General features: G+C 43.8%; 1 protein-coding gene across 12 annotated transcripts in view; it reads left to right on the forward strand.

Annotated features, from left to right (window-relative positions):
* The first annotated feature begins 4,668 nt into the window (after window positions 1-4,668).
* Window positions 4,669-15,943, forward strand: part of SLC35D2 (solute carrier family 35 member D2) — a 57,624-nt gene continuing 46,349 nt past the window's right edge. For 3 of the 12 annotated variants that reach the window (XM_047754806.1, XM_047754810.1, XM_047754811.1), the window contains exon 1: window positions 4,878-5,106. In XM_047754806.1, the coding sequence (XP_047610762.1) occupies window positions 4,955-5,106 (152 nt within the window). In that variant the 5' untranslated portion in view covers window positions 4,878-4,954. Of the gene's footprint in view, window positions 5,107-15,943 lie in introns of all 12 variants that reach the window. The other 9 variants (XR_007131182.1, XM_047754809.1, XM_047754803.1 and 6 more) reach the window with 7 other exon arrangements.

Below are 15,943 nucleotides of genomic sequence, written 5' to 3' on the forward strand. Positions count from 1 at the left end.
CTACAGGGTTGTTTTGTAGTGAACTGTTGTAGATCTTTTGTTAGCAAACACTAAATTTAAATGTACTGCTTGTTTAGACTTATTAGCAAATGGAAGTCTGTCTATATTTTCAGTGCATAAAGCCACCTTCTAGCTTTACTTCAGAATAACATGTCAAGCTATTTTGTTTTCACTAAATTTAGCAATCAGTTAAACACTGCAGAAAATAGTAGCAACTCAAATAAGCAGGCTTCTGGAATAGTTTTAACTGCAAGTGTGTTAACTTGCTTCTGGAATAGTTTTAACTGCAAGTGTGTTAACTTGTGTGGTGGTTTTAAATCATTTTTTCCAAATAGATGAAGTTTTTGAACACCATTTTATGTACTGAAGCACGAATAGAAAAATCAACAGCCGAGTAGTTCACTTCCTTTACGTAGGCATAAACCTCCATCATTTTAGCTTTTGTTTTAAGCAGAAACTACATAACATGCATAGCATGGTAAGTTTATAGATTGCTTAATTGGAGTAAACCTCAGAATAACAGAGGGAAATATGGCCTCTTCAGCGCCCTTTTTTCTTTTTTTTGGAATTGAAGTGGTAGCCTACAGATGTAGTTTAAACGTTATCTAAAATGTAGGCTTCTTTATCCAAATATCCCAATGTCTCGCAGTACACAGATAGTTTAAAAATATGTAGCCATGGGGGATGGGAGGTATATAAATTCTTGAAATGGAACTAAAGTGTGAAAGATGATAGTGACAAATAATGTGTATGATGAGGACATACTTTAAAAATGTAATTCCTCTGTACAGTAAATTACAAATCTTGAGGGTTTTTTTTTTTTGTAATAAGAGAATTTATATTTGTAATGGTCTTAAGAATTTTGTCTGTAATCTGGTATATAGAATTTTAACATGGAGCACTTATGAGAAGCAGAGTAAGAGACTATAGCATCTGGATTTTCTTGGTTTCAGTTTCAACATTTTTCTTTAAAAATTTTCCTCTCAAATATGACTTAAATGAATTATAAAAAAGCTTCCTCAGTCTTGGGAAATTTAAAATTTGATGAACTTACCTAGAGGACAGTTAAGAATTTTAAAAGTAAAAATACTTGTCTATTCACAGAAAATAAAATTTAAGAACTTCGAAAGTAAGAGTGTTTGTTTCTCCGGTCAGCTTTTGTCAACTATAATAGTTCTGTTCACAAACATTTTGTAATTCGTCACATTGGAAGTTTAAGAAATTATTGCAACTATTTGCTATGGAAATATTTAAAATGTTCTTTTTTTTGATATAAGCTATGTACTTGGACAAAAATACATTGGCATCTAAAATCTGGGGTGTGTTAAGACTTTTTTGTTTTAAAAATGTGGTTTACATTCAAATTTTTGAAGTGTTTATGCTTCATATGGCTAAGTTGTAGTTTGGCAGAGTTAACAGCATAAGAATAAACATGCTGTAAGTTTAAAAAATGCTTTGAATAAAAGTTTATTTTAATTTACAGTTTAAAGTACACATTCATTCTTAAACTCTTTCTAATTTATTTTCCTTTTATTTTATTTTATTTTATTTTATTTTTTGGTCTTTTTGCTATTTCTTGGGCCACTCCCGCGGCATATGGAGGTTCCCAGGCTAGGGGTCGAATCGGAGCTGTAGCCACTGGCCTACACCAGAGCCACAGCAACGTGGGATCTGATTTCTCTAATAATTAGTGATGTTGGGCATTTTTTCATGTGCCTGTTGGCCATCTGTATGTCTTTTTTAGAGAAATGTCTATTCAGTTCTTCTCCCCATTTCTCAATTGGGTTGTTGGGTTTTTTGGCTGTTGAGTTGTATAAGCTGTTTGTATATTTTGGAGGTTAAGCCCTTGTCAGTTGCATTGTTTGCAACTATTTTTCTCCCATTCTGTAGGTTGTCTTTCTTTTTTTTAAAAAAATGGTTTCCTTTGCTGTGTAAAAGCTTGTAAGTCTGATTAGCTCCCACTGGTTTATTTTTGGTTTTATGTCTATTGCCTTGGGCGACTCACCTAAGAAAACATTTGTATGGGTGATGTCTGAAAATGTTTTGCCTATATTCTCTTCTAGGAGTTTAATGGTGTATTTTGGTGCATTTTATATTTCATTCCAGTCTCATCTCAGGCATCTTTAGTTGAAACCATGGTGCGAATTCCTTTTCCTTATTTTAAAATCAGGGCCCTTTTTTGTTTTTCTTTTTACGGCCACACCTGCAGGATATGGAAGTTCCCATGTTGAATCAGAGCTTCAGCTGACACCTATGCCACAGCCACGGCAAGCAACATAGGATCCGAGCTGCATCTGCAAACTATACCTTTGCTTGCAGCAATGCTGGAGTGAGGCCAGGGACTGAACCCACATCCTCGCAGAGACTATACTGGGTCCTTAACTCGCTGAGTCACAACAGGAACTCCAAATTATGAACTTGTAGACTCTAGTTATTCCTTTAACTTCATCTGTTTCATTATTACAGTATTAAAAATGCTGGTGTTGATAAGGATTAAACTATTGCCAGCCCTAACTTGGATTTCATTTCACTTAGATTCAAGACGTGTTGAATCTGAGGTCACCCCCAGAGGATCCAGTCAGGGCCTGTTTACTTTTCTGAGTCAAGTAACTTGGTTTAATATTTTCATTAGCTATTTTTGGTAGATCGTTAGTTGTCCACACAGTGGCAAAGTTCAGCCTTTCCAGGCTATGTGCAGAAGACTTCCACAAGCAACTCTTTAGTGTGAGTTGTGGTTTAAACAGTAAGGATGAGATTTTGACAGTGACTTAAGTTCCTAGAAGTATGTACACAGAAGCAAATTAAATGCAAATATGATTAAGCCTATTGTTAAAAGTGATTTTAAAATACTGTCTTGCAGCCAAGACTTATTTGGAGGCTAATTAGTTGATTCTTTTTGAGGAAATTTAGATTTTGGGTTTAACTTGAATATGAATTCATTTTCTATTTTAAATCAGTCTTATATGTATTTATTTGATTCCTGTTTTTGTGTATTGTAGATTCTTCCTTTCTGGCTTTTTTACTGCTAGTTTTTTTTTGTCAAAAGTTGTACTTTCGTTCTTTTCAGTACTGAAAATGTTCTTGGTTGTTCAATGCCTCCAATAGAAAACCATTGCATGGCTTCGATATGGTTAGGCTCAAATATATATTTAACTTGACATCTTTAGCTTTTCTAAAAAGCTAGAATTTCAGATTTTTACAATTATTTAGGGAGTTCCTGTCATGGCATAGCAGAAACAAATCCGACTAGGAACCATGGGGTTGCGGGTTCAATCCCTGGCCTTGCTCAGTGGGTTAAGGATCCGGCATTGCCATGAGCAGTGGTGTAGGTTGCAGCCACTGCTCAGATCTGGTGTTGCTGTGGCTGTGGTGTAGGCCAGCAGCTACAGCTCTGATTAGACCCTTAGCCTGGGAACCTGCATATGCCACGGGAGCAGCCCTAAAAGGACAAAAGACCAAAAAAAAAAAATAGAATGAAAATATGGGACAGTTAGTTGAAAAATTCTACAGCAAGTAGATGCTGGTCAGAGTTAACACAAACAACAAACCTATCCTTAGACGTACCCATGTAGAAAAGAAGTGGGCCCTCGGGGGAGAACCTGCCATAAAGCACCCAGAGGCAAGAAACCTGGAGACTTTGCACCCATATCATCCCTAGGCATTTCCCAAAGATAAATGAAAGTATACATTCACACAAAAACTTGTACATGAATATTCACGGACCATCTTTGTTTTTTGGTAGTTCCTGACCTGAAAACAACCAATGCCCATCACCTAATCACCGAGGAATGGATAAACAAATCGTGGTACTACTCAACAATGAAAAGACTCAAACCTGGCTGAGTCACTAAAATAATAAACTGAACCAAAAAAGCCTTGAAAGACTACATACTCATTTCCATGAAATTTCTGAACAGGCAAATCTAGTCTATGGTAACAGAAATCAGAATGAATTGAGGGGATCGATCGCCCTCAGTAGGACACAGTGCACTGGGGGAATGGAAGTGTTGTATGTTTTTTGTTTTTTTTTTGTCTTTTTGCTATTTATTGGGCCGCTCCCGCGGCATATGGAGGTTCCCAGGCTAGGGGTCGAATCGGAGCTGTAGCCACCGGCTTACGCCAGAGCCACAGCAACGCAGGATCCGAGCCGCGTCTGCGACCTACACCGCAGCTCACGGCAACGCCGGATCGTCAACCCACTGAGCAAGGGCAGGGACCGAACCCGCAACCTCATGGTTCCTAGTCGGATTCGTTAACCACTGCGCCACGACGGGAACTCCCTGTTTTTTGTTTGTTTGTTTGTTTGTTTTTTTTTGTATTTTGGGGGCCTCACCCAGGGCATGTGGACGTTCCCAGGCTAGGGGTTGAATCGGAGCTGTATTTGCCAGCCTACACCACAGCCACAGCAACTGCCGGCACCTTAACCCACTGGGCGAGGCCAAGGATGAAACCCACATCCTCATGGTTCCTAGTCGGGGTTCGATAACGAAGGGAACTCCGATCTTTTTTGTTCTATGTTTTGACTTGGGTGGTTACATGGGTTACGCATTTGTCAAAACACCAAACTGTGGACTCGATTGCATTTCATTGTATGTACATTACACATTTAAAATTGTCAAAAAAAAAAGGCAAAAAAAGTCTTAATATTTCTCGCCAAGAGAGCAAAACGGTCTTTAACATTTCTCCCCAGTCTTCGGAGGAAGATGGGGTTTTTAAACTCTGCCAAACCCGTTTCTGTGCTCCTTTCAGACAAGCATCAGAAAGTGGTGTTTTCGAGCCCGAACTCCAGCCAAACCCGCTCTTCTCTCGCCAGCAGCTTCGGGGCGACCGATGGGGCCGCGCTGGCGTGTGGGGTTCCCGCCGCAGCCCTTCCTGTTTCGGCCGCGGGCCGGGGGTGGGGACGGAACTGGGGCGGGGCGTCCCCAAGTGTGGTGGAGGCTGGCGGCTGCGGGACATGACGGCCGACGGCCAGGCGGAGGGCTCGGGCGCCGATCCCGGCTCCGTGGGGCTGCCTTCCCGGGCGGCCAAGCTGCTGTCCGCGCTCTTCTATGGGACCTGCTCCTTCCTCCTCGTGCTGGTCAACAAGGCGCTGCTGACCACCTACCGGTGAGGCGGGCGCCAGAGGTCCGGGCGGGGTCCGCGGGGGTGCCCGGCTGCTCGGCGGCGACCCACCCCGGGGACCTTCCCGATCCGATGCCGCCCTGTCCCCGCAGGGCCTGGCAGGACCCCCCGAGGTCCCCGAGCGGGGGAGTGCAGCCGGGCTGCCCCTGCCCTCGGTGCACTTGGGCCGCGCCCTGCGCAACCGGCGGGCGGGGACAGCGAGCAGGGAGTGTCTCTGCTGACTCCTCCGCCGGCGTGGGTGGCTTTGTGCTTGGCACCTGGGCCACGTTTGCACCGGCCGGAACCTTCGCAGCGTTGCATAAACCGAACCACAGTCTAGCAAAGTCATTCCGCTGTCAGCGCGGACACAGGACCGCTTACTGCTGCAGGACCTTGCGCAGCGGCGCTTGTAGAGTTTTCACGAGCACCAGTGAGCTGAAACAAGTGATCTGAATGTGTTCTGTAAATGTGAACTATTCTTTGTACACATCGAGGTGTTCAACAATCAGAAGGGGCCCGGGTGGATAAGTTTATTTGCATTTGATCATTCAAAACGGGGGAAAATCAAAGTTCATATTTTAGACTTTTTTGATGAGTGTGCAGTAAACCAGGAAACTTGTGGTTCGTTGAACCTGTATGTAAAGACTAGACTATCCTGTTTAGTTATGCTTTCATTGTATTGGCATTGAAAGCCTTGTGGTTTTAGATCCAGCTCCCGCATTTAATAGCTATGCCTCTTGCGCCAGTCTCAGAGTCAGCGGTTTTTTTTTCAGATATGAAAGTTGGATAATTACGATTATGTTACCTTCCAGAGCTCTGGCGTGAGCTATCATTAAGTGAGGGCTCTCTTTGTAAATGGTACTGTTGCTATAAGAATGTAAAATCAAAGTTTTATAAAGAACCCAAAGAGCCCTCAGAGAGTATCTTTGGCCTTCTTATTTTGTTTATGCTTGCAAAAACTTCTATCCTGGAGTTCCTGTCGTGGCTCAGCAGAAGGGAATCTGACTAGCATCCACGAAGATGCAGGTTCGATCCCTGGCCTTGATCAGTGGGTGAAGGATCCGGCATTTCCATGAGCTGTGGTGTAGGTTGCAGATGTGCTCAGATCTGGCGTTGCTGTGGCTATGGGTGTAGGCCAGTGGCTACAGCTCCAATTTAACTGCTAGCCTGGAAACCTTCATGTGCCACGAATGTGGCCCTAAAAAAAAAAAAAAAAAAAAGCTGAGACCCACAGGAGCTTGGCTGGTTCCACCTCTAAACCTCTAACAGACATTTACTGAGCACCTGTTATGTGCCATGCTCATCGCTGGTACCACGGAGGCAGCTGTGAAAACACGAAGCTCCCGTTCTGGAGATTCCACATCCGTGGTGGACTCAAAAAATAAACCAGTAGGCTCATGAATAAGGCAGGTGGTTTCAGGTGGAGTGGTTGGTGCTAGAGCGTTCCAGACAGAATGCTGGAGATATGCTGGAGAGGGCATGAGCTTGACATGCTGATCAGAGAGAGGGTCCCTGGCTGGAACCGAATGAGCATGTGGGAGAGGGTAGGAGAGACAACAAGAAGATAGGCAGGAAAGGCAGAATCAGAGCCTTCCTTCAGTTAATAATATGTATTAAGCCCCTGTTATGTGCCAGGCACTGCTCTGGGCGTTTGGGATACAGAAGTCGACAAAGCAGATCCAAACCCCAAATGTCAGAGAGCATATATCCATCTTCCCAGAGCTTACATGGAGCTTTTGAGTGAATCAGTAAATAAACTGGTAGAATTTATGTAACATCAGATGCAGCCATGTGTTCAGGAGACAAAAATAAGGAAAGGGAATTAGGCACTGTGAGCATGGGAAAGTATTGCCATCTCAGTGTGATTGGTGAGGCTTCATTAAAGGAGGCGACATGTGAGCCAAGACTTGAGGAAGATAAGGGAGGAACATTCCAGGCATGGAGGAGTGAGGCGTGCAGGTGGCACTGGTACTAGATAGGGTTCCAGCGTCATGGATTCCTAGATTGTGGAGAACCTCTGTGGCCATTGAAAAAGCTCTGAGGGAGATGAGAGCCAATGGAAAGTGTCCAGCAGAGGCGCAACGTGATCAAACTCACTCCCACCTGCTCTGTTGACAGCAGATATTGGGGGATCAGGGTGGAGAGAGGGAGACCACGATGGTATTTATTTATTTATTTATTTATTTATTTATTTATATTTATTTAGCTTTTTAGGGATGCACCCGTGACGCATGGAGGTTTGCAGGCTAGGGATCGAATTGGAGCTACAGCTGCCAGCCTACACCAGAGCCACAGCAACACGGGATCTGAGTTGCATTTGCAACCTACACCACAGCTCATGGCAATGCCGGATCCTTAACCCACTGAGTGAGGCCAGGGATCGAACACACACACAACCTCATGGTTGCGAGTTGGATTCGTTTCCGCTGTGCCACAATGGGAACTCCAGATAGTTTTAATTTTAGTCTGCATGCAATTAGAAATCCCTTGGAAGGTTTCAGCATGGGTAGTGACATGACATCATTTGTATGATTAACAGGATTTTTTTGGCTCATGGGTGGGTGGAGAACTGATGGTACTGGAAGCAAGAAGAGGACCTAGGAATTGATTGTGGTATTCTAGATAATTCTGAGTGATGGCTTGGACTGGGGTGGAGGGTAGCAGGGGCTATGGAGGAAAGCGATGGATTTGGAATATTTTCTGGTGATCCTATGGCTCTTGATAATCTTCACAAGGTCTCCTAGCGTGTTGCAGCATGATTTCCAGTGTCCATGTGAAACACACACCTGCCTCAAAGAAACTGGAGTGAACACATAATCAAACCTGGCTCATTTAATATATAAGGCAGGCAAATGAAAGAAAAAGAAAACAGGAGTTCCCACTGTGGCGCAGTAGAAACAAATCTGACTAGTATCCATGAGGATGAGGGTTCGACCCCTGGCCTTGTCCAGGGGATCGGGGATCCAGCATTGCCGTGAGCTGTGGTGTAGGTTGCAGATGTGGCTCAGATCCCAAGCTGCTGTGGCTGTGGCTGGCAGCTCCCATTCAACCCCTCTGTATCCTGAGAACTTCCATATGCCATGGGTTTAGCCCTAAAATGCAAAACAAAACAAAGCAAAAAGCCCACAAACACCTACGTATAAAACAGGAGAATGCTATTAACAGAACTTTGGGGCGTGGTTGGGATTTTATCAATTGAAGTTTGAAGATAAGTCTCTACTTTCTGCACTTGACCGAGCAGTGTGCTCACTGATGATGACAATCTGTGCCTCCGAAAACATGTATTTTCTTGTTGGAAGCAGAGACCAGTTAGTGGTTAAATACTTTGAAGATGAAGGACAGTGTCCAACCAGAAAGAATGATATGAAACATCTCATGCTCTAGTCTTTCTGTCTTTAAAATTCTGGGTTCCATGGCTGAAGGAGGAAATCGAGTTTTTGTCTTAGTAAGGCAAAAACCCTTATTCCCTTATAAGTAAAATTTCCACATTTCCGTAATGTAATATACAGTTGGAGGACCTCAGAAGGTGTTAGGAGCATGTTTTTAGTGACTTGGTTATAAGAATAAACCTTAGAAATCTGATCCAAGCATTAGTTGTTTGAGATTAGAAAACGGGTTGCAGGATAGAGTTTTATATAGTTACCTAATTCTCAGGATTATGAGGATTATGGAAATGTAGCCCAGGAAATATTTTTTTAATTTTTATTCTTTATTTATTTATTTATTTTTTGTCTTTTTAGGGCCATACCCGAGCTTATGGAGGTTCCCAGGCTGGGGTTGACTCGGAGCTGTAGCTGTTGACCTACGCCACAGCCACAGCCACAGCCACGCCAGATACTTAACCCCCTGAGCAAGGCCAGGGATTGAACCTGCATCCTCATGGGTACTAGTCAGCTTTGTCTCCACTGAGCCACAACAGGAACTCCAAATTTTTATTCTTTTTATATTTTATTTTTGGCTGTGCTTGCAGCATGTGGAAGTTCCCGGGCCAGGGACTGAACCTGCACCACAGCAGTGACATCATGGGGTCCTATTTTTTTCTCTTCTGGTTTTTAGCAGATTGTGTCTGGTTGTGATATAAGACTGGGGGATCTTATTTATTAGTTTTGCTTCATTGAGGTGCTAAATATACCTGGTTGGACAGAGAGGAGTCTTTTTGTGTGTGTGTGTTTTTAGGGCTACATCCGAGGCATAGAGAGGTTCCCAGGCTAGGGGTCTACGCCACAGCCCCAGCAATGCCAGATCTGAGCTGTGTCTGCGACTTACACCACAGCTCATGGCAACACTGGATCCTTAATCCACTGAGTGAGGCCAGGGATTGAACCCGCAACCTCATGGTTCCTAGTTGGATTTGTTTCCACTGCACCATGATGGGAACTCCCAGAGAAGAGCCTTTGAAGGAACTGAACTGTAAGACTCTTTTGGGGGTGAGAGGGAGAAGCAAGAATCTGTGGCCACTCGGTTACGCTAGTGGTTTTTTGGAGTCCTGGTCTTCCTCTCCACCAGACACCCTGAAGTCATCAGGACTTTGGGTTCCGTGGACTCAACCATCGAAGTTAACCTTGTCCCACTTCCTGAGGTCACTCCCAGGACTTCGGCTCAGCATCACCCTGCCAGCAACTCCAGCCCCTGGGCAGGATGTCCACCTGGCTCATTTTTGCCACATTCGCCTTCCAGGCATCCATTCCTTCCTGGTCCAGCCAAAGAGCCGCTCTGGAAGCCACGTGACGCCTTTTCCACTCCTGCCTTAGCTGAGACTTGTCCTGAACAGCCTACCACCAGTATCTTCCCTTTAGTATTGAGCAGCTCTGACTATGCTGGGAGGAAAACCACTTCTGGGCTGGCTGGGTTGACATCATCATCATCATCATCATCATCATTATTATTATTATTTGTCTTTTAGGGCCGCATCTTAGGTATATGGAGGTTCCCAGGCTAGGGGTCCAATCAGAGCTGTAGCTGCTGGCCTACACCACAGCCACAGCAACGCCAGATCTCAGCAGCATCTGCAACCTGCACCACAGCTCACGACAATGCTGCATCCTTAACCCACTGAGCGAGGCCAGGGATCGAACCTGCATCCTCATGGTTCCTAGTCAGATTCATTTCCACTGAGCCACGTCGAGAACTCCTGGGTTGACTTTTTTTTAAAAAAAGAATTTATTTATTAATCAATTAATTAATTTGTTTTCTAGTCCTGGGTTGACTTTAAATTGATGGTCACAAACCTCAACCGGCTCTACTCCCACCTGCTAAATTTCTTCTGGGGGCTGCTTTCCTTGTCTCAGAAAAGACTGCACGAGGTCTCTTTCACCCTGAAACCTCCCCCACCCCCACCTTCCACTCTCCTCTGGTACTTCATTGAGGAAATAGAAGCTGTCACCTGGGGCTCTCTTCATGCTCCTCCTGCTATGATGGAGGGAGTGTTTTGCTCCTGTGGATGGTCCAGCTCCCCCCTTCTGGGTATACACTCTCCCTGCTCCTTTCATTAGCCTCTGTTCTGCATCAGCAGCTTCTATCAGCTTAAACCACGTTCAGGTTTCTCAACTGAAAAATAACCCTCCCTGGATCCACGTGGCCATGCCTTTCAGAGCCACTCTTCAATGAGCTGTGTACCCTGCAAAGAGTTGTCTTCATTTCCTTGCATTCACTCCTGGAAGAATTCCATTTAAAAAATTGGGGGTTATTTTAAATACAGAAATGTACAAAGAAGACTCTAATACTTATCCATATTCCCACTACTTAGAATCAGTAGCTTTTTTTTTTTTTTTTTTTTTGAGCCCATGCCTTGGCTCGCCCAAGCTGCTGCAGTGACAATGCCAGGTTCTTAACCTGCTCTGCCACAAGGGAACTCCTCGAATCAATATCTTGAATTTTTTCTCAATTTCATACTTAATTACTAGTGTATAGAAAAACATCTGATTTTTGTATATTTAATTTTTCTCCTGTAACACTGCTGAACTTTGTAATTAAATCTGTTTGGGGGACTTTTCAATGTGGGTTTTTTAGAGTTTTTTATATATAAAGTCATGTCATGTGAAATAGAGGTAGTTTTACACAATTGTATTTATCTTGTAAAATTCCTCTGGCTAGAACCTCTAGTATAATGTTAAATAGAAATAGGAAGAGTGTGGAGTTCCTGTGGTGGGTCAGTGGTTAACAAACCGACTAGCATCCATGAGGACATGGGTTCGATCCCTGGCCTCGTTCAGTGGGTTAAGGATCCAGCATTGCTGTGGCTGTGGTGTGGGCCGGCAGCTACAGATCCAACTGGAACCCTAGCTGGGGAAACTCCATATGCTGTGGGCATGGCCCTAAAAAGACAAAAGAAAAAAAAAAGAAAAAAAGTGATTCTGTTGTGATCATTATAAAGAAATCAAACAAAAGAAAAATAGTAAAATTTTAAAAATTATTATAATTGATATATTAGGCAATAACTTCAGACATCTTTTTAGATGGATGGATTGTAAACAGATGCATAGAATGTATTACTTTTTATATAAAATAACATTGTAGATGCTACTTATTTAATTTTTTTTCTTTTTTTGTCTTTTTTGAGGGCCTCACCCCAGGCATAAGGAGGTTCCCACGCTAGGGGTCTAATCGGAGCTGTAGCTGCCGGCCTACGCCAGAGACACAGCAACGCCAGATCTGAGCCCTGTCTGCAACCTACACCACAACTCACGGCAACACCAGATCCTTAACCCACTGAGCAAGGCCAGGGATCGAACCCGCAACCTCACAGTTCTAGTCGGATTCATTTCCTCTGCATCACGATAGGAACTCCTAAATTGTTTTCTTTAATCCAAAAAGGAGTTGGAAAGGGGGGGAGGACTTTCATTTAATTAACTTTTTTAAGGATCACCTAAGTCCCTCCACCACTTTTTATGATGAAAAGTTTCAACTACCCAGTAAAGTAGAGAAAGCGAAGTACAGCAAATCCCCATAAACATACTGGTGAGATTCAATACTTAATATTTTGATATATTTGCATTTTCCTGCCTGAATCATTGAATATAAGCCGTGGACATCATAATTCTACACTCTGAAATATTTCAGCTTAGCTCTTTTGAAATGTGGATATTCTCCTACATAGATAGCATCATTTTTGCTCTTAACAAACTAAAGAATAATTTCCTAAAATAATCTAATGCCAAATCTATAATCATCCCCATTGTTCCCAAGATATTTTTATGGTTGTTTTGAATGTTTGAATCAAGATCCAGTCAAGCTTCATCTAAGGCGTACAGTTATGTTTTAGTTTAATCTAGAAAAGTCACCCATCCCATTTCTTCCCCCGATACTGATTTTTGAAAAGCCTGGAGCAGATGTGTTGTAAAATCTCCCACATTATGAGTTGTGTGATTTATTTTTTGAAGTCTCAACTTACTGTTTTTTAGTTTTCCCTCCCTCCCTCCCTCTCTCTCTCTTTCTTTCTTTTTCTTTCTTGCTACAGGTGCGGCATATGGAAGTTCCCAGGCTAGGGATTGAATCAGAGCTACAGCTGCCAGGTCGTGCCACAGCCATGGCAACGACAACGCGGGATCCGAGCTGCATCTGCAACCTACACAGCAGCTGGTGCCAACGCTGGATCCTTAACCCTCTGAGTGGGGCCAGGGATCGAACCTGCATCTTCATAGATACTAGTCGGGTTTGTTTCCACTAAGCCACAATGGGAACTCCCACGGTCTGTTTTTTAACTGAAACTTAAATGTAAAGGCTTGGTTACATTCAGGTTAAACAGTCTTTGGCAAGACTGTAACCTGACCCTGTTGACAGGGTTGAACTTGAGTTCAACTTGTATCATATGAGATTTGGCCCTTTATTAGTCAGACTGGCTGCCTGGAGGCTTACTTGAGGTGAGGACTGCAAGTTGCATATTCATATGAAATTTAGTTTTAACCAAATTGGAGAAAAGAGAAATGAATGTTCAGTGAAAAGAATTGTTGACTTTGAAATATATATTTCTTTAATTTCTGGTTGTATGTATGACCTGTGTGCTTCTGAATGATGACACTTGCCCGCTTCTTCCGTCTCCCCTTCTTTCCATGGCTTCTCTTAAAGTGTAGCATCCTGGAGTTCCCATCGTGGCTCAGTGGTTAATGAATTGGACTGGGAACCATGAGGTTGTGGGTTCGATCCCTGGCCTTGCTCAGTGAGTTAAGGATCCGGCGTTGCTGTCAGCTGTGGTGTAGGTTGCAGACGTGCCTCGGATCCTGCATTGTTGTGGCTCCAGCTGGTGTAGGCCAGCGGCTACAGCTCTGATTAGACCCCCTAGCCTGGGAACCTCCATAGGCTGCAGGAGCAGCCCTGGAAAAGGCAAAAAGACAAAAATAAAATAAAATAAAATAATAAAAAAATAAATCGTAGCATCCTTTTGTGTAATGATAATCCTACACTTGTTTGAATCTGTTCTTCTTGCAATGGGTGCAGTAAACAGCACCATCTTATCACCATGTCTCCATTCCAGAGTTCATTATGATCTGACTCCTAATTGCTGGATTCCAGTGTGTGGTACTATTTTTATGGAGAGTTCATGGCTGCTATATGAATCATGTTGAACATTCTTGGCAGACTTTATTTTTTTTTTTGGTAACAAATGTGCTTTTAGGTCTGGAGAGTTTATTTCCTTATTTTCCTCATGTCAAGGAGACGAATGTGCCTTTTATGTTTGAATTACTCTCTCTCTTTATTGAGTTCTTTAAACTGGGCACAACCATTCGCCCTCCATGGCGGTGTCTATCTATCTTCTATATCTGTTTATCTCTGAGAGTTTGTCTTTTTCCTGTGTGTTCACTGTGATGACCTCATCTTGGCAATTCAATTTTCAGCAATGGCCATTTAGTTCTGCCTTGTGTCTAAATTACTCATGTGGCGGTTATGTCATTTCGATGCTCTTTTGGTTTCCGTAGATCAGTAGTCTCCCTTTTCACCTTATTTGATTGCTTGATGTCACTTGTGAGCTCGTGTGTTATTGCTATTTTCTTATTGTGGTGTTCTATGGTATTGCTATCATCTTTTTTTTCATTTTTTAAATTATAGTTGATTTACAATGTTCTGTCAATTTCTGCTGTACAGCAAAGTGACCCAGTTAAACATATATACATATATATATACATATATATATATATATATATATGTTTTTCCTACATTATCCTCCATCATGTTCCATCACAAGTGACTAGATATAGTTCCCTGTGCTATAGAGCAAGATTTCTTGCTAAGGTGTTCTGTAGCTGGAGCAATCACAAAGAGTGCCTTTGCTCCCTGTGTTGCATTCTCTGAGTCTAGGCCAAGGTCCCTGTCTTCCTTCTGAAGCCTCTTATTGCTGTTTTACTATTTATGTTGTGGTCTTATTATTTTGCTTGATGTTGTGGGTTGTATCCCACCCCCACCCCCAGCCCGAGGGAGGGAGACTCGCAGATGCAGGGGAAGTGTCTTGGGGAGCGCTGCTCTGGGAATCCACTCCTCTAGGATGGGGAGTGAGGGAGGCAGGAAGAGGCACAGGGAGAAGCTGTGCTGCACTGCGGTCACAACAAAGCCTGAGCCCAGGGCATGGAGCAGGAAGGGCTCTAGAGTTGTCCTGAATTGGGATGAGGGGCCCTGGCCTTCAGACCCCTGCACAGATCAGTGCTTGGAACACAGGCTGCCCTCAGGGAAGGGAGATGCTACTGTTAAGGCAGCTTTCTTCCGCTGAGGATGCTCCTGAGCAACTGGGGATGTGAGTGCTTCCAGAAGGGGGTGTCTGGGCGGCACATCCAACATCCACTGGAGTTCATTTTATTCTCATGGTGGTACTGTCCAGACATTCATTTGGTTTTCTCTGAAAATCTAAGTTGGTTTTCTAAATTTTTTATTTCTTAGGGCCACACTTGCGGCATATGGAAGTTCCCAGGCTAGGGGTCGCATTGGAGTGCAGCTATACCACAGCCATGGCAACGCCAGATCGGAGCAGCGTCTGCGACCTACACCACAGCTTGCAGCAACACCGGATCTTTAACCCACTGAGTGAGGCCAGGGATCGAACCTGTGTCCTCATGGATACTAGTTGGGTTCTTCACCCACTGAGGCACAGCTGGAGCTCTAGGTTGGTGTTTTTTGTTTGTTTGTTTGTTTTGTTTTTTGTCTTTTTAGGGCCGTATCCTCTGGCATATGGAAGTTTCCAGGCTAGGGATCAAATCAGAGCTGTAGCCACCAGCCTACGCCACAGACACTGCAATGCCAGATCTGAACTGCATCTGCAACCTTCACCACAGCTCACAGCAAAGCCAGATCGTCTAACCACTGAGCAAAGCCTAGAATCGAACCTGCGTCTCTTGTATATTAGTCTGCTTGTTACCACTGAGCCATGATGGGAACTCCCAGGTTGGTATCTTATTCTCTTCTTACTCTATGTGAAATGGGTATGTTTCCCTCTGACACACAGATAGAGAGTGGAAGTGGTGTTGTTGCTGGTGGTGGTTTTTTGGTGATATTCCTCCTTTCTTAGTAGCCCAAGTGAATGGCGGGGAACCAGTGAAGGGTTGGACAATGAGTGAGCCTGGTGGAAGGATGAGCAGCCTTGTTAAGTGTGGTATGAGATAGGAGTTAAGATTCTGTCCTGGGAGTTCCCGTCCTGGCTCAGTGGTTAACGAATCTGACTAGCATCCATGAGGATGTAGGTTCGATCCCTGGCCTCGCTCAGTGGGTTAAGGATCTGGTGTTGCTGTGAGCAGTGGTGTAGGTCGCAGAGGTGGCTCGGATCTGGAGTTGCAGTGTCTGTGGTGTAGGCCGGTGGCTGTAGCTCCGATTAGACCCCTAGCCTGGGAACCTCCATATGCTGCAGGTGCGGCCCTAAAAAAAA

Source organism: Phacochoerus africanus, chromosome 12 (assembly GCF_016906955.1).
Source record: "Phacochoerus africanus isolate WHEZ1 chromosome 12, ROS_Pafr_v1, whole genome shotgun sequence".
Lineage (NCBI taxonomy): Eukaryota > Metazoa > Chordata > Mammalia > Artiodactyla > Suidae > Phacochoerus > Phacochoerus africanus.